This window comes from Notechis scutatus, chromosome 2 (assembly GCF_049901735.1).
Source record: "Notechis scutatus isolate UNSWTSFEM ecotype Mainland chromosome 2, rNotScu1.2, whole genome shotgun sequence".
NCBI classification, from domain to species: Eukaryota; Metazoa; Chordata; class Lepidosauria; order Squamata; family Elapidae; genus Notechis; species Notechis scutatus.
The window spans coordinates 161,946,781-161,964,508 of NC_142010.1; the positions used below are offsets into that span (position 1 = coordinate 161,946,781).

General features: G+C 42.9%; 1 protein-coding gene across 1 annotated transcript in view; it reads left to right on the top strand.

Moving 5' to 3' along the window:
- The window catches only part of LOC113417219 (alpha-2-macroglobulin-like protein 1), a 144,930-nt gene that overhangs the window by 99,811 nt on the left and 27,391 nt on the right, over positions 1-17,728 (top strand). Inside the window, exons 16-24 of the mRNA XM_087957136.1 lie at positions 10,610-10,835; positions 11,306-11,432; positions 11,860-11,981; positions 13,503-13,554; positions 13,983-14,066; positions 14,489-14,665; positions 14,957-15,038; positions 15,409-15,565; positions 15,698-15,772. Of these exons, the coding sequence (XP_087813262.1) occupies positions 10,610-10,835; positions 11,306-11,432; positions 11,860-11,981; positions 13,503-13,554; positions 13,983-14,066; positions 14,489-14,665; positions 14,957-15,038; positions 15,409-15,565; positions 15,698-15,772 (1,102 nt within the window). The remainder of the gene's footprint in view (positions 1-10,609; positions 10,836-11,305; positions 11,433-11,859; positions 11,982-13,502; positions 13,555-13,982; positions 14,067-14,488; positions 14,666-14,956; positions 15,039-15,408; positions 15,566-15,697; positions 15,773-17,728) is intronic.

Below are 17,728 nucleotides of genomic sequence, written 5' to 3' on the forward strand. Positions count from 1 at the left end.
AAATACAATAGTCAAGGCAATATATTAATCTTAATTGTAGCTATTTTTCCTATTAATGACAGTTGCAAACTTTTCCATTTTTCCAGATCTATCTTAATTTGTTGTATCAGATTATAATAGTTATCTTCCTTGCTTGTCACGCATCTTGCTGGTAACTGAATCCCTAAGTATTTTACTTTCTTGGTAATCTGAATGTCTAGTCTCTTCATTAACTCTTTTTTGTTTCTCTGTAATATTTTTCACTAGAATCTTAGTTTTTTCTCTGTTTATTTTCAATCTTGCCACTTCACCTTACTATTCTTTTTTTTATTAACGTGCTCTGACTCCAAATTTGAAGGATGCAACTGTGAAGGCTCTCCCCTCGATCTGGGGAGAGAAACACCTCACAGAGTGATGTATCTGTAATCGCCTTGAGGTGAAGCAACCTGGTCGTCGGGAAAAGGTGACTTTTCCTTAGGTTGATCGAGAACCCGTGGTCTTGTAGGCTTTGCAATGTGATGTGAAGGTCGTGATGAGCTGAGTGGATTGACTGCAACAGGATGAGTATGTCATCCAGGTAGCACTGGACCCTCACTGGAATAGTGCAAAGCGAAGCTGCCAAAGCTGCCAAGACTTTCGTGAAGACCCTTGGGGCCGATGAGAGACCGAAGGATAGTGCCTGGTACTGGAAATGGTCGTTCTGGTAACAAAAACGGAGAAACTGGTGATGATGAGGCCAGATAGGAATATAGAGGTAAGCCTCCGTGAGGTCTATGGAGGACAGGAAGTCGCCCTCTCGAACGCTCTCAAGGATAGAATGCAAGGTCTGCATCTTAAAACGCCTGTATGGGATAAATTTGTTTAAAGAATTTAAGGTCCAAGATGGCTCACCACCCCCAGAAACCTTTGGGATCATGAAGAGGTGAGAATAGAAGCCTTGCCCTCGTTGATCCTCAGGAACCAGTATGTCGACAAGATGTTGGATTGCCAATTCCATAAGGGTCCGTTTAGAGCGGTCCCTGGAGGTGGGGCAGCGAACAAACCATCATAGAGATGGGGAGAGAAACTCCAGTTGGAGGCCCGACCTCACCGTCTCAAGAACCCAGGCGTCTGATGTAGACTCCTCCAATCTGGAGGCAAAGAAAGCCAAATGGCCTCCGATGGGGGGCAGATGGGGCATTCATTTTGAGCATCTGAACAATCTCTTCCCCCTCAAAGGGGCCGTTTACCGGGGCCCTGTTGCTGTCTGCCAGAAGCTTCAGGATGCTGTTCTTGGCGAGCAGGAAAGGACATCTGACCTCTAGAGAACCGAGAGCTGGTTTTAGGTCTGAAAGACGAGGGGCAAAAATATGGCCCAGGGTGATACTCGGACCTCTTCCCCGCTGAAGAGAGGACCTTCCTTGGTCTCTGTCAAGTATGGTTCAAGGACATTGCCAAATAGCTTATCACCCGTGCACGAAGCCGATGCCAACTTCCATTTACAGCGGGAGTCGGATTGCCAGTTGCGCAGCCAAAGTAGCCACCTGGCCACCACTGAAGAAGCCATGGCCCTGGAAGCAAACTTGGCTGAGTTCAGAGTGGCGTCTGTCAGAAACTCCGCTGCCACAATTATCTTATTGAGATCTTGGTGTGCTCTGAATTCAGTGGCCGGGAGCCTCTACCAAAGTTGGTGAAGCCAGCGTAGTGAAGATCTCGTAAAAACCGAGGCTGCCGTTGATGCTCTAATTGCCCCAGCCACTGCCTGGTGAATGCGCTTGAGGGTCTGCTCAGACCGTTTGTCCTCTGCCTTGAGCACATCCTCTGGTTCAGTGGGGCTGCCCGAGGAAGAAAACAATGTTACCACCAAAGCATCCACTGAAGGCACTAGCAGGGCATTGGCCAGGGATGGGCCCACATTATAGAATTGTCTGTCGTGAGCAGACAAGTGAGGCCCTGCCCCTGGAGAAGTGCACTGTTCCTTCACTAAATCAAAGAAAATTAGTGGGGAAGGGAGAACCTCTGTATGCACCACTGGCTTAGAGAACAATGAATCAGTGTGGCCAGATGTGGTTGCTTGTGGTTCTGGGATCACCTCCTCAGAGCTTAGCTGTGCAGTGACCAAAGCCTTGTGTAACAAAGGCTTGAATAAGGAAGGCCTAAAAACCCCTGCTGAGGGAGGATGATCAACTCTGAAGTCCTCTTCTTCAGACATATTTGGGTCTATGAGTTCCCCTTCCTCTTCCTCAGAATGACTAGAGCAACTGTGGTCAGAGGCCTTGAAATAGTCTTCCTCTTCTTCCTTCCCCCGCACTCTGAATGGGAGGGCTGGAAACAGAACTGCTGTCTGGCAACACCCTTCTGAGAAAGGGGGACCCCTTGGGGAAAACTCTGGTGTAACAAGGGCAAGCGTCTCCCTTGTGGGTGACGGAATTGTTTAAATCCTTCTGCTAGGCCCTGCCTTATGGCTACAGAGACCATTTCCCTAAGGTCCTTGGGCGTCTTCTCCTCAAGATGTAGGCCTGCAGCTGTGGGGGTGGGGGTTGTTTCAGGCCTAGACCTATGCCCCCCTTGAGCCCCTGACCACTGAGGAAGGAAGGGCCAGGCCCCCAGGTAGCCTGTCTAGAGGAAGGCCCTGATCTGCTTAGGTCCTGGGGAAACTGTTCTTCCTCTACTCTCTCTGGGGACCAAGCTAACAGGTGACTGGGAGCAGATTCACCCCACCTTGGAAGAAACTTCAGGCCTAACATGCACCTCCCCAGAGTGAGAAACCTGTTGAATCTGGGCCTGCATCTGTGCCAAAGTCATTGCAAACTGCTTCTCAAGTGCAGCATGCCTTCTCTTCTCAGCCCTAAGCTCCAATTTTGAAGTCTTTCTGGAAGCTAGGGCCTTGGCTCTGATTTTTGCAGCAGCCTCTCTGTTAGCAGAAAGGCCTCTTTGTCTTTTCTTCTTCCTCAAAGAAGCTTGAGAGTCTTGTGTGTCTTCCAATCTGGCTGGGGGGTTTCCCTCTCCATATTGCGAACAGAGCAGATACCCTGTGAGCTGTGAGCTTCCCCCACTGGGGTGCTGCCTGTTGCTTTGGGCCAGGCAAGTTACAAAACTGTGAGGCCCTGGGGAAGCTTTTCTCCCCGAAACAAAATGGCCACCTGGCTAAAACAAAATTGCTGCCCACCACATGGAGTGGCTCTGAGATGGCCTCGCCACCTCCTTCGCTCTTTAGGCGCTTACCGGGCCCCGAGCAATTGAATAACAGTGTAACAGCTGAGAAGTGGTGATACTGAGACTTCGGTGTCAGCTGTGAAGTGGCTTGGCTAGTGGCGGCACCAACAAGCCACGCGATTGACGGGGCTGTGTGGGAGGCTCCTGTGAACACTCCCTGGGTCCGTAGCCCTTTGAGAGGCAGTGCCGAAGCCTCGGCGCTGCAGGAGAGCGGATCCCCGCTCTCCTGGAGACAGCTCCACCGGATCCCCGGGAGCTGATCTTACAAGTATTAGCTGTCTCCTGTGATTTGAACTTTCTTTCAGCTTTTTATAAGCACTTCTTCTGAGAGACTATGCTCTCAGACAAGAAGCTGAGCCAAAAGATGGGTGGGCCAGCCAGGGGCTGCCTTTTTATAATGGCAGACTCTGCTCTATGACATCAAAAGGAGGAGCTTAACCCATTCCTGGACTCTCAAGGCAGCATGGATGAGAACAGATGGCTCCAGGCACATTCTTCCCCCCTCCCATTTTCCCAAAAGGTACATAAAAACAGAGAGAAAAAAATAAAGGAAAAACCCCATGCGAAAGCCTCCCCAAGCCTCCCCCTCCCACCAGAATAGCAGTGTCCCAAAAGAAATCTATGGGACCTAACACTATGTGAACTACCAGCAAGACAATTGGGCTGAGTTTCTATTTTTCACTGAAATCAGTGTACAATAACTCTGTACACAACAGCACCAGTTAAACCCAAGTAGCTATCGGTGTGTATTTCATGCCCATGCCAGAATTCCCTCAGCAGACCCCTTCAAATGCATCACTGGCTGAATGGATCAGGACTCTACAAAATACCTGGCCAATAGTTTGTAAGATGCTAGATGCTGCAAGAGAAACACAGAAAAGACAGGCTGACTGGAAGAGAGTGCCCCAAGAGAAGTTTAGAATAAGGAATAAGGTGCATCTGTCTACCAAATTCCTGCAGTTAAGATAACCCTGCAAGAAGCTAGGTCCCAAGTACATGGGGCCCTTCCCCAGCTTTCGAATCATAAATCCAGTGACAGTAGAATTAAGGCTGCCAAAGTTCCTGTGCATCCACCCAGTTTCCTTGAAGCCTATTTAAACCCCTTCATAGCTCCCTATTGTGATCACTGGACTGCTTCCTTCACCCATATGGGTGGGAGGAGAAAAACATTTTGAAGTTAAGGAGATCCTGGACTCCTGAATTCACAAGGTGAAGCTGCAATACTTAATCCTATGAAAAGGTTTCCCTTTAGCACCGGGAGTTCAAACTCAATTTCATTGTGGGCTGGATCAGCATTGTGGTTGTCCTTGTGGGGCCAGGTGGGGGGCATGCCCGGGGTAGTCATGGCCAACTGGGCATGGCCCAGGGAGTATGGCCAGCTCAACGTCACTCATATGGACCGGGCAGTATTGGAGAGGGAATCCAGGGGTGCCTGGCAGGTGGGGCGGTGGGCAAGAGGCTCATCCCACAGGATGAGATGAGGTGACGCAGGAGGTGGGATGTAGGTGCTGCCGCCATGAGGAGACACCGGGGATGGAGCAGCTGGTGCAGGAAACTGTCAGCCATCGCATGCTCGCCACCCTTTGTGTGAGGGGGCAGTTGTTTTCCAGCAGCACTGGCAGCCTGCCGTCTCCTCAGTTGGTGCACTCTGCAGCTACAAAACCCACTCTACTGTTCCAGCAGCATGAGCAGTAGTGGCAGCAGGCGGAGGTGGGGGGGGGGGAGAGGCACGTGATGAGGACCTAGATGCTCTTACTCCACTGCCTGTTTTTGCTTGTGGCTATTGAGTTGGTTGCAGCTGGTCATTTTCTCCTCAGCCCCTCACAGGTCTTGCACTTGGCTTGCACGTGAAGCATGTTCCCCTCGCGTACCCAATGCACCTTGGCCCCGCCATGGGAGGCCACTGCCAAAACATATACTAATAAATAAATAAACAAATAAAACTTATTTTGTTAAATATTTTGTTGATACTTGTTTTTCCTTTGCTTTTTCCTATTAGGAAAAAGCAAAGGAAAAACAAATAGAAGTATCAACATGTAATAATAATAATAATAGTGTAACAAAATTTTAACTACATTTCTCTTTGTATTGGCTTATTTATAATTCTGTTAATTATATCAACATGTTTATAATTATCAACCCTCTTTGTATTTAATTCATACATAGTAATGATCATTCTTCCCCTAATTTCTACCTCTTATCTCTAATCACATTTTTTAAAAAAGCATTAAAAATTCAATAATATTACAGTTGGGTATAGTTAATTTTGTGTAATGATAATGACAATAATATAATAATAATGAGTACATAATTGTTTCTCCATTTTAGTGAACTTTCCTTAAATAATTGGTCTTTTCTTTTATACTTTTAGATTTCTAACTTCTGTTTCCGTTAGCCATTGATATCCCATGTTAAGAAGTATTCAAATTCTCCTTAATTTTAAGTGTTCTAATCTACCCATTTCTGCACATAGTGATATTTTTTAAATTACATTTTCATCTATAGGGATCTCTTTGTTTCTCCACAGTTGTGCAAATATAATTCTAGCCACTGTTAACACATGTAAAATTAAACATGTATTGTATTCCCTTCATTATATTTATCTGCTTACCAACAAAAATATTTCTGGTTTTAAATCTATATGTTGCTTTACCATTTGTTCTAACCATGACACTATTAATTCTTGAATAGCTACTTGACTTGAGTACAAGCTGAGCCCAATACTGAACCTAATTCATATATTCCTGTTTTTTAAACTGAGGAATAAATTTCAGAAAAAGAATTCAGTATTGCTCTGTGAAGGTGCCCATAAATTTCATTCTTAATCTAACTTTTTAGATGATTTTGTACTATATCTTTTTTTAATATCTGCATAAGGCTGTTAAAAGCTTCAGTACATTTTTAAGATGTCACTTAGGCGACTAAACATGGCTTCCCCTAGCTTCTCTCTCTCTGCTATAGAGAGAGCATTCCATTAGGTCCAGGTAAGACCTGGGCTAATGTAAAGTAGTCTTGGCTTGGAAAGATTTTTGTGCCAATACTGGCACAAAATAACAAACTCCCTTGGTTTGTTAATTGTATTTCATTTAAAGTGTTTATTTTTCAATTAATTAATTGTAATTATGAAAATATCAGCCATTCTTTTATATACATAGTGTAACATCTTTTTTATAGATTGTCATTTTCAAATCCACTTTCAGCTCAGTTTTGTCTGGTGAAATTTGTTCCTCTTCCATAATATCTTTTAAACTAACTATAGTGTTAGACACTCTTAAAAGTAACTGAATATCACTGATCTCTGCTCCTCGCCTGCTTTCTTCACTTGCCAGCCTTCACCACTCAACTTACAACAATTGAGTCCAAACTACAAAATTGTTGTATTTTTTTTTTTTTGCAGTAGTGTAACAGGATGAAAAGGCAACTGAGTTTGGCTGCTTTCTTCAGTAAGAAAACAAGATCAGAAAAAGGATTGGAAGATCCAAAAGTTCCACAACCACAACCACTCCAACTTGTAGAAAGCAGCACATCAACTACACCCCAACTTGGGGAAAGCAACACTCAATTACACTCCAACTTGGGGAAAGCAACACATCAATTATTGAAAGAACCGAGTTGGACATTGAAAGTAATCTTCCTGACTGCTGGACATTGCAGCAGTACACCAACTTTAAGGAGAAATATGATGGACTGGAAGTTTCCAAAAAAAAGTTAGGTTTCAAGTATTGCAAAAAAAAATTGAGATTACAACAAAAGAAAAAAGTGTTCACATAGCAAAGGAATGGAAACATTTCTAAGTTGAGGCAGCAGGGAAGAGTGAAGAGGTGCAACAAGTATCTCTTAGAAAAAAAATGAAAGAGCGTTTCTCATCTAAAGCTCACAACATTTGCACAGAGAAGTTAAAGCAATATGAGCTGGATGTAATAAGTAAAGGACTGGACAAGATGACTGAAAAATATTTATCTACTACTTGTAGAGTATTTAATAGTTTACTGTCTGGCACAAAGATGTAAACCATTTTCAGACATAGAAGATGAGATAGAATTGCAAATAAAAAATGATCTGAGAATAGGATTGCATTCACATAAAACTGCAGTGAAAATATTGATTTCATTGCAAAAGGCATTAGAAAATATTTATTTACTAAAATTGTTGAAAAAACTTGAAAAATATGTTTGATTATTGATGAAGCCTCAATGATATCTTGCAAACCAGTTCTTATACTTTACTTAAAAGTTGAGGACTCAGTTTTCTCACCAACAATTTTCCTTGAGCTAGTTGAATTGGAAAAACACAATGCAGAGACAATATGTTCTTCAGTTATGGAAAGTTTAAATAATGTTGGGTTTACTAGAGAAAAATTTAATAGGATTTTGCTCCGATCATGCCGGTGTTATGCTTGGGAGAAAATCTGGAGTGAGCACTACAATAGCAAAAGACTTTCCAAACATCATAACATTGCACTTCAACTTGTTTTAGATGATTCTATTAAGAAAATATAGCAAGTAAATCATTTTAAAATATTTATTCATATGCTATTTTTCATCAATCCAATAAGAACCTAATTGAACTTAACAAAATATCCGAACAACTTGAAATTGAAATTATAAAAATTGGTAGAGTTTTTGAACCAAGATGGGCTGCCTGTAGTTTAAGGTCAACCCTAGCTGTGTGGCGTGCTTATCCAGTGCTACATCACTATATCCATTCAAATAAAAAATACTCAGATATGGCTGCCTGTCTTGAAAATATATATTTTATGACTGATTTGGCATTGATGATATTCTAAATGAAATTTCTCTTCTTTCCAATGCACTGCAAGCAAGAAATGTAGATATCATAAAGGCTGAAAAACTTGTGATAAGATCAATTAAATCATTTGAAATGCTTAGAAAGGAAAAGGGTGCATATGAAAAAAAGTTGATGGATTAATTACTTCAGAAACCTTCAAAAATATAAAATATGTACAAAATCATCGATTTGTTGGACCTTCTTGGGAAAGACTTTTAGAAAGCATCGTAACTAATTTGAAGAAAAGACTAATGAATTGTGAACATTTAAAAACAGGTAGACATGGATAAATTAAAATTTCTCGATTTTTTGTAGCCAGATTACTGGAATATTGAAAAAGTGGTGATTCCATGGAAAGCAACTGAAAGAACAATTGCTTGCATTTGGTGAAATTTTTAATTACTAAATTAATATTAATGATTATCAAGATTTTATAGAAAATGTTTTAAAAGATTCTGAGAAATATGCAATTCCTGACAGTATTAAAAAAGCTAAAGATTACAGTCCAAGGAAGCAAACACGAGACAACCTTTTAATGTTTCTTTTCAAATCCCATTCCTTCATGGATAAAAGGCTGCTTCAAACCAATTAGCTCTGATAAGAAAGAGCCTTGCCAAGGTTTTGCAAGGCTGCCAAGAATACCAGATAACTTTACTAAGCAATAATTCCAACACAAAGAGTCTCCAAACACCAACTCAGATATTCCTAACGTCCACCAGGCTCAAGTGTAAAATTTCTTTGCTTTCTGCAAAGAACTGCGGTTTCTCAGCTGGCTTTTATCTCCTCAGGGAGGGGCCATTACCTTGCAGCCTTACTCCTGAGTCTCCCATGCTACTGCAGCTGCTCTTTCCTTTGAGCAGCCATGCATGCACGCACGCTGGGCACGGGCTCCTTGGGGACCTCTTCATAGCTGCTGCCAACCTCCACAATCTCCAAAGGCAGCATTCCACTCCCTGATGGTCCTGGCCCCCTCCCTGCATCACATATAGGCCCCTCATCTGAGTCTTCACTCTCCGAGCCCTCAGCCATCTGCACCTGCTGCCGGTGAACCACAACAAAAATATTGTCAGAACAATTGCTGTCAGTTCAGCAGAAGCAGAAAGCACAAATGAACATAATATGTACAGAAGCAGAAGTCACCTGTTTCCAATGTAACTAACCTACTGACTATTAATCTAATTGGCATATCTCTGCAAGAATGGGACCCTGTTCTTATAGTAAAAAAGAGGTTGAGAGAACATCACACAGCTGATGATGCTCATGTAAAACTAAAGAAAAATGTAAGTGAGGGTGCCAATAAAAAAGCAATTTGACAATACTTTAAATAACAGTGTCGCGACCACGCAACACAAGCAACCAACAGGGCTCCGATGATGATATCAATCCGGAAGGGTGGAAATTCCGAAGCACCAGCAAAGATCCTGGAACACACGAAGAGTGTACTGAAGGGGAGCCATTTTGTTGCGGACATGTTGATGTGAATATAGCTAATGGTGGATTAATTAAGCTATGGGGATTAACTACAATGACTATGATTGGATAATGAAGGGTAATAACAAATAATATCGGGTAATAATGGGAAGTCTCTATAAATACAGGGTTCTGTTAAACTCAGTTTAGAGCTGATTTTATTTTCATTGCTTGACTGTGTTCTTGGTGTCCTTGCACGAGAAGGAATTAAAAACTTTTGTTTTCCAAACACTGAAGAACTTTGGTTTTCCTTTATTCATGCATTTGACCCAAAGGGCGGTTGAGAAACAGTTTTATTGTTTTTTGTCAAGTATTATGTAATAGTTTTTGATTAATATTTTAAAACTTTGTTGTAACAAAATCTAGTTTTGTGTACCTTTTTTATTCTTATTTAAGCATGAAATAATAAACTACCTTTTGTTTTGGTATATCTTTTTTATAGTTAAAACAGTCATTAGGGTAAAGAAGTGATGTCGAGTTGGCCATGCCCACCCAGTCACATGACCACCTAGCTGCGCCCACCCAGTCACATGACCACCTAGCCACGCCCACCCAGTCACATGACCACCAAGCCACACCTGCCAACTAAGCCATGACAACCAACTAAGCCATGCCCACAGAACCGGTTGTTAAAAAAATTGAATCCCACCCTTGCCATGGACACCCAGTTGGTTTCATGCTTCAGGTAGAACTCATAATCTCCCAGTTTCTCTTTAATTACTAATAATCCTCAATTTTTGATTGTAATGGGATTTTTGGAATTTAAAAATTGAATTTATCGTTATATTTAATGCATGTATTTATTAATAGCAAGACAATAATTATTTAATGTTAAAAATAGTGCTATTTCAATACAGCAAAACTACAGATGAAAATGTTCTTTCACCGGGTCAGAACTTCTATTTAAAAATTAGGAAGAATGATACTCTCTGAATGGAATATAATAACTGTGGTTATTTTCTTTTCCTTGTTTGTGCCTATTAACAATAATATAAGTAAGCACTTTACATTTTAATTTTTTAAAATTTTTTTAAATAGAGACAGTATAAATTATGCTTCTTGCATGGTCCATCTGACCAACTGCTGTTATATTCTGATTCAATTGGAGCTGATTTTGCTGACACAGCCTCCTGCTCTGGTATGACCTGGTCACTAAAATTATCTTCCTGTTTTGCAGCGAGGAAGGGAAAGCAGTTCACTCAGTCACTGTTCCGGACACAATCACGGAGTGGAACGCAAATGCATTCTGTCTGGCAGACATAGGCTTTGGCCTGTCTCAATTAACCACAATCAGGGTTTTCCAGCCCTTCTTCACTGATCTGACTCTGCCATATTCTGTGATTCGTGGAGAGACTTTCCAGATAAAGGTCACAGTCTTTAACTTCCTCAAGGACTGTATCCAGGTGAGAGCCCATTTAGGACAAGTCAGAAATCTTACAAAATTTAGGAGGAGGAAATTCACAATGAGCTTGAGACATGGAGACCAAGACTGCAAAGAGAAGCATTGTATTCCTTTCTGTGCCTGACAGAGGATAAATTCCTACCAGCCCCAATTTCTTCCCCACAAACCATTGGGGGGGGGGGGATGAAGTTGATGAAGTACTTTCAGAGGTTTGCAAAGCAAAATTCTCCAGAGAGTTCCTGCCAATTTGAGCTGGCAAAAAGTAGTTTTCTGGAAGTTCTACTGGACATAACCATATTATTCCATCCTGCATATGTAAGCTCAGCAGGACAGGCACTGGCACTGCCACTCTCACTGGTCAGCTGGTATTCCTTCACGTGCCCACATTGTGCCTTCCCCTGAATAGTTGCCCTTCGCGCTAGGCCCAGATGCATAGTTCATCTTGTGTCTCATCCTTCGTGTCTCATTCAGGTGAGAACAACCCTGCTAGACTCTGAGGAAGTGGAGGTGAAGCCCTGTCCTGACTGCCTGTTCACCACCTGCTTGTGTGCTGAGGAAGCCAAGGTCTTCTCCTGGAATGTGACAGCTACCCAGCTGGGTAAGACTGTATTGAATTGGCATCCTTTTAGTTCTTAAGATCAGGAGCACTCAGCAGAAGTTACAGTGAAACTTTGGCGGGACAGGTGGGTGGGTCAGCTTTCTAACTTTCTAACTAACATTTTGTCACGTTGAAACATCTGTTAATGTTGAAGTGGAACCAGGACTGAGGACAGATTCATGAACATAGCCCATATCTCTGTCTGTTCAAGAGTCATTCAGCCCCTCTGCACTCAGATCTGTATCCAACTCCATTGATGGGCAGATGCAGAGGTGACCTTGGCATTGTATTTGCAGCATCTATTAATGGTGGTGGTAAATTGTAGAATGGGTTTTGGACAAAAAGGAAGCAGCCATTGTTGTTCACACTAAACTGATGGCTGAAAGTCTGGAACTAGTTGTTCTGTATTGCTTTTGTCTTCTTGTAGGGCATGTGAACATCTCAGTAAGAAGTGAGGCTGAGGAGACCCAAGCATTGTGTGGCAACAAGATCTCTGTCACTCCCACGCATGGCCAGTCAGACACAGTTATCAAATCTTTACTTGTCAAGGTCAGTGAAGACATCAATCAAACTCTAGTTCAAGCACCAATCAATATCACAAAGGTGGGGATAAAAGATGAGAACCATACGTGAAGTTCCAATTAAACTTATTCATTACTAACATGCCTATGCTCAGTAATCAACTTAATGCTTAGCATTATCTTTGTGTAAGTTAAGAGTCAGCAGAATTCAAGAAAGGTTAGACTTAAATCGTTTTGTGGCTATGTAAAGACTCTTGGCCAGGATGGGCAATTAACTTGGGACTGTTGTGGAGGGCCAAACCAATAGCTCCAGACTATGGTCTACCCATTCACCCACAAAGTTCTGCTTCAACTGAGGTGATGGTGGGTGGCCAAGCCGAGGTCCCCTCACATGTTATTCAGATTAACAGAGTTGGAAGGGACCTTGTAGGTCATCTAGTCCAACCTCCCCCTCAACCAAGCAGGAGATCCTACACCATTTCTGACAGATGACAGTCCAATCTCTTCTTGAAAGTCTCAAATGATGAAGCTCTCACAACTTCCAAAGGCAAACTATTCCATTGGCTGATTGTTCTCACTGTCAGAAAATTTATCCTTATTTCCAGGTTAAATCTCTCCTTGTTCAGTTTCCATCCATTATCCAACATATGATTGCATTGACTTTTTTGGCTGCCGCTGCACACTGCTGGCTCATATTTAGCTGGTTGTCCACTAAGACTCCAAGATCCCTCTCGTAGTTACTGTTATTAAGCCTGGTTTCACCCAGTCTATATGTGTACTTTTGGTTTTTCTTGCCTAAGTGTAGGACTTCACTTTTCTCTACATTGAATTTCATTTTGTTAGATAGGGCCCAGTGTTCAAGTCTGTCAAGATCCATCTGGATCATGAGACTATCTTCTAGGCATTAGCTATTCCTTCCAGCTTAGTATCATCTGCAAATTTGGTAAGTTCCCCTTCTATTCCCTCATCTAAGTCATTTATGAAGATTTGCCATCTTAAGATTTTAACATACCAACAATGGGATTAAAGGTGGGAAATGAGTGCATTCCCCTTCTATTCCCTCATCTAAGTTGTTTATGAAGATATTGAAGAGTACCGGGCCTAAGACAGGCTGCTCCAGGTGAGGGGTGAGCACTGCACAGATGAAGAAAAGTATTTTCTCTTCTTGTCCTCCCATGGCCACCAGCTAACTGATAGAGCACACGGCGATTCTACAGAGCTGAACCAAACTAGAGGTTTTCTCTCACTCCCCGAACATTTACAGCTGTGGCCTGAAGCTGTAAATTACCCAGGTCTGCTCTAGGCTCTTCCTCTTGACTTCACTCCAGATTCTTCTTCTCTTTCTCCTATAAACCCAGAAATGATTTTGTAAAAATGGGTGATACTGGGATTATTTTCTTCAGTGTCAATACTTTTGAATCTTGCAGTGTTTTCAAGGCTACATCCAGGTGAATGGCTGCTCTTCTTTGCCCAGTCACAGGCTTGGCATTAAGAAAGTTCTCCAAAAACACACCATCAAACAACACATAATTCGTTTTTCTTTCCACAGCCAGAAGGTGTCCTTGAAGAAAAAGCCCAGAACACTTTCCTATGCTCTTCAGGTATGGCTGAGCTGCATCTCTTGTTTAGTGTTACTGTATTTGTGGTGAGTCCACAGAGAAGATCAGCCTGTTTCTCTGAGAACCAGCTCTGCTATAAGAAGGCAACACAATGATATGTCTACCTGATATAGGACAGATGGAAGGAGCTACGGGGGGAAAGGCAGTGTGTTCTTTAGCTGGGAGAACTTCAGAAATGTGTGTTCTTCCTGCTCCGGTCTTTATGCAGGCCAGCTATCAGTGCTACCTCTCATGCTCATGTTCCTATTGGAAAAATGAGATGATTCTGTCCTGCACAACCAACCACTTGTTTGATAGAAAAGAAATGTTCTGGGTGCTTGCAAAATGTTGTATGCAGTGAAATTTATCACAACTACATTTTTGTAGCTATTCTAATTCTGCATTTTTATTCACACATGTACTCCCTCCAGGAGAACCAGCATCCGAAGAAGTTTTCCTAACAATGCCAGAAGCAGTTGTGCAGGATTCTGGGCGGGCCACTGTATCTGTCATTGGTGAGAAAGATGTCTTCTTTTGCAAAGAGAGAGCAGACATGGCAGCAGGCTTAGTGCTTGACCATCACATGTTTTGTAGATATTTGAAAGGAGAAGCATTGAAAACGGAATGCTGCATGTGCATTGTACTCTCCTATGCAGGTGAAAGTTGGGCAGCCTTGATTGCCAGACAAAGACAGGTTTTAAAAGCATCCTAGCCATGCATCTGCCATGGGCTGGCTTACTGAGGAACAGCATCTCAGCAAGTGCTCCATGATGTCATGTATTGGGCCCATGCCTGCCTGGCCAATTGTTTTACAATTCAGTTTGCAAGAACTTTCCTGAATGTAGTGTTTCAGTTTCTAGGAGGAAGAGAAAAGTTTTCTGGATTTGAAGGAAGGCAGATCTTTCATATTTGCTCCTTCTATTTTGTTAATATTCAGGAGACATTATGGGAGCTGCGCTAGAAAATATAGGCCAACTGCTTCAGATGCCCTTTGGCTGTGGTGAGCAGAATATGGTCAAGTTTGTTCCCAACATCGTTGTACTCCAATACTTGGAAGAAACCAATCAGGTGACTCCGGAATTAAGGAATCAGGCAATAGAGCACATGAAGAGTGGTGAGTTGGGTCTGTCTCTTATTTGGAAGGTCTTCTGGGGGAGTCCAGGCTTTGCAAGTACCAGGTGGCATCTAAGGACCAGATTAAGTCAGGACCTAACCTGCCATCCCATGACCATCCCTCCTTATACCAGTCATTTTTAGTGAATGTTAAATGCTTTCTGCATTTTTATATCTGGGAAGTTATTTTTATGTCTGAAGATGATGCTTTTGGGTTGAAATTGAAGAGCGCCAGCAGAGTCACATAGGATCAAGATAGACCTGAGAGCATTCTTTCCTCCTTATTCTGCAGGATATCAACGGCAGCTGCTTTATAAACACAATGATGGCTCCTATAGTGCCTTTGGAAAACGTGATGAAGAGGGAAATACTTGGTAAGGGACTTGAGCAGAACAGCCATTTTTCTCAGAATGTTCTCTCCCATAAATTCACCAAATGACAGGAGGAAATACTTTTGGAGTTGCCAGCAGGGCTACTATGCCTTCCTCAAACAGAAGCAGCACGATCTCCCCCCCCTCCCCCCCCGCCCCCAAAAAATATATATATATATTATTAGGAGGACACTTTCTGGGCCTGCCCTTTCATCCATCTACTATCATTCATCTACTTTTCTCTGGCTATTTGTCATAACTCTCAGGTGACCAGATGGCAGCTGCAAGATCATGAGCAGGTGACTATGGAGAAGTTGAAGGTGCTGCTACTTCTTCAGTATTTTCTCCCCCCCCCCTCTTTTCTGCTGCCCAGGCTGACTGCATTTGTGGCCAAGGCTTTTGGCCAGGCAAAGCGCTACATCTATGTGGATGAAAGGCATATTCAGAATGCTGTGGACTGGTTGAGGAAACATCAACTTTCCAGTGGCTGCTTTGAAAGTGTGGGGAGGCTCTTTAACAATGCCCTGAAGGTAGGAACCATATGATCTGAGGCAGTAGTGTAGGAAATATACCCCTGTGAATCAAGGTGAACCATGTGAATCAAGGTGTCAGGAAAAGGGCCCTTGTGACTTCTCTTGCTGGCTTCTTCTCTATGTCCACAGGGTGGTGTGGATGATGACCTCTCTCTAACAGCTTATATCACTGCTTCTTTGCTGGAGCTGCACCTAGAGAAGAATGTAAGTTTTTGGAGACTTTAATTTTCATGCAGATCTCTAGGACATCCCTAGGAAAGTCCTGAGAATTTTTGGGTGGCCCCAATGCACCATCTGCCTCCAGAAATAACTAATCCAGGTTTTTCAGGCAGGGAAAGAGGAATTGCAAGAAACTATTTATGGACTTTTGGAGGTGCGAAAACAGGTCTGAGGTAAGAAGAACTCAAGTCCTGACTAGACAGGTTTTCTGCTCAAACATAGTAGCTCTATGTAGATCACAGAGAATAGGGTATTCTTATAAGCCGGGGTTGGCAACATGTGACTCTGGAGCCACATGTGGCACTTTGACCCCTCTGCTGTGGCTCCCTGCTGAACTGGTAGACTTCTTCTGCAGTTCGGAGAACTGGCTGATCCCACCATGGGCTGGCCCTACCCCTTTCCCCTCCCCTCCCCTCTCCTCCCCTCCCGTCACTCCTTGCCTGGCCTGAGAAGGTAAGGGTGACAGCAGGGGATGGAGAAGCGTCCGAGGCTGATTCTCCAGTGCCTCATCTCTTGCTAGATCTTGTGGGTGCTTCTTCTGGCCCTTCTTGGTGCTGGGCATGCCTTGGTCACTCAGGGAGGAGCACGACCTGTTCTCCACCCCAAAATATTGGCCTGACCTGGCCAGGGCTGACACTGGCCTCGCTAACATGATGACTGGTGGGGTGGGAATGGGATCCAGTAGGAGGGGAAAAACACAAACGGGGGTGAACACAATGCCCTTAACCCCCTCTCCCCCCTCCAAGGGGACCCTTTGGCTTGTCAGGGAATTTTTCATAGAATTGGTTAACCAATCTATCTGCATGTATATCCCAACTTTTCACCCAAGTAGCTTCTGACAAAGGGTAGCCTTTCCATAGCACCAAATATTGTAATCGTCCTCAGTGTAATCTAGAATTGAGGATTTTCTTTATTTCATAATGTGTCTCACCCTGTATAATCAGAGGTTTGGGGGGAGCTGCTGGTATTGGCCTTAGATTTGACCCTACAGCAGGCTTCAACAAACTACTGTGGAACACTGGGTGTACTTTCCCCAACAGCTGAGGGAGACTTAATTGGATTGTCACTGGATTGATTATCTTAGATATAGGGAATAGACCCAATAATTTAGGGCCCAACTTTCTACTAGGAAGTTTCAACTTGAGATATTTAGTTGACAAAAACACTTTGTCCCCTACTTTAAATGGTGGTTGGAGGGATCTATGTTTGTCTGCCTGTTTTTTATATTTCTCAGCAGCTTCAGCTAAAGCTTTTTTCATATCCTCTAAACCTTTCTTTAATGATACCATCCACTCTGTTAAAAGACATGGATGTTGAGGATTCCCTAGGTAATTCCGGCATAGAGACAAAATCCATGCCAGAGTGGATTTGGAATGGAGTCAAGAATATGCTGCTGTATACTGCATTATTGTAAGCAACTTCTACAAATGGTAATAGTTCTGCCCAGTTCTCCTGTTGATAATTTACATAGCATCTAATGTATTGTTTCACCATGGCGTTCGCTCTTTCTGTGGCACCATTGCACACAGGATGGAACGCTGAGGAAAGCCCTTGGGATGACCCAATGGACTTCAAAAATCCTATGAGCTACTCTGTGGAGCCTATAAATATGCTTCACTAATAGTTTTGCAAGTTTCTTAGCTGAAGGTAGTCCGTTACATGATGTAAAGTGGGCTTGCTTAGAGAATAAGTCGATAACAGTCCAAATCACAGTACTTCCTCCACTCTCTGGTAACTCTACGATAAAGTCCATCACAATTTCTTCTTTGTTGGTTCAGCTAGTTGTTGAAGGAGGCCAGGGGTTTTTCCAGTTCTGTGTGTCATCGTGGCACAAATTGAGCAGCTTTTCACATAGTCCTCGACATCACTTTTCATTTTTGGCCACCAGAACTGTCTTCTGACTAAATGTAGGGTTTTTAAGAACCCAAAGTGTCCCCCCAA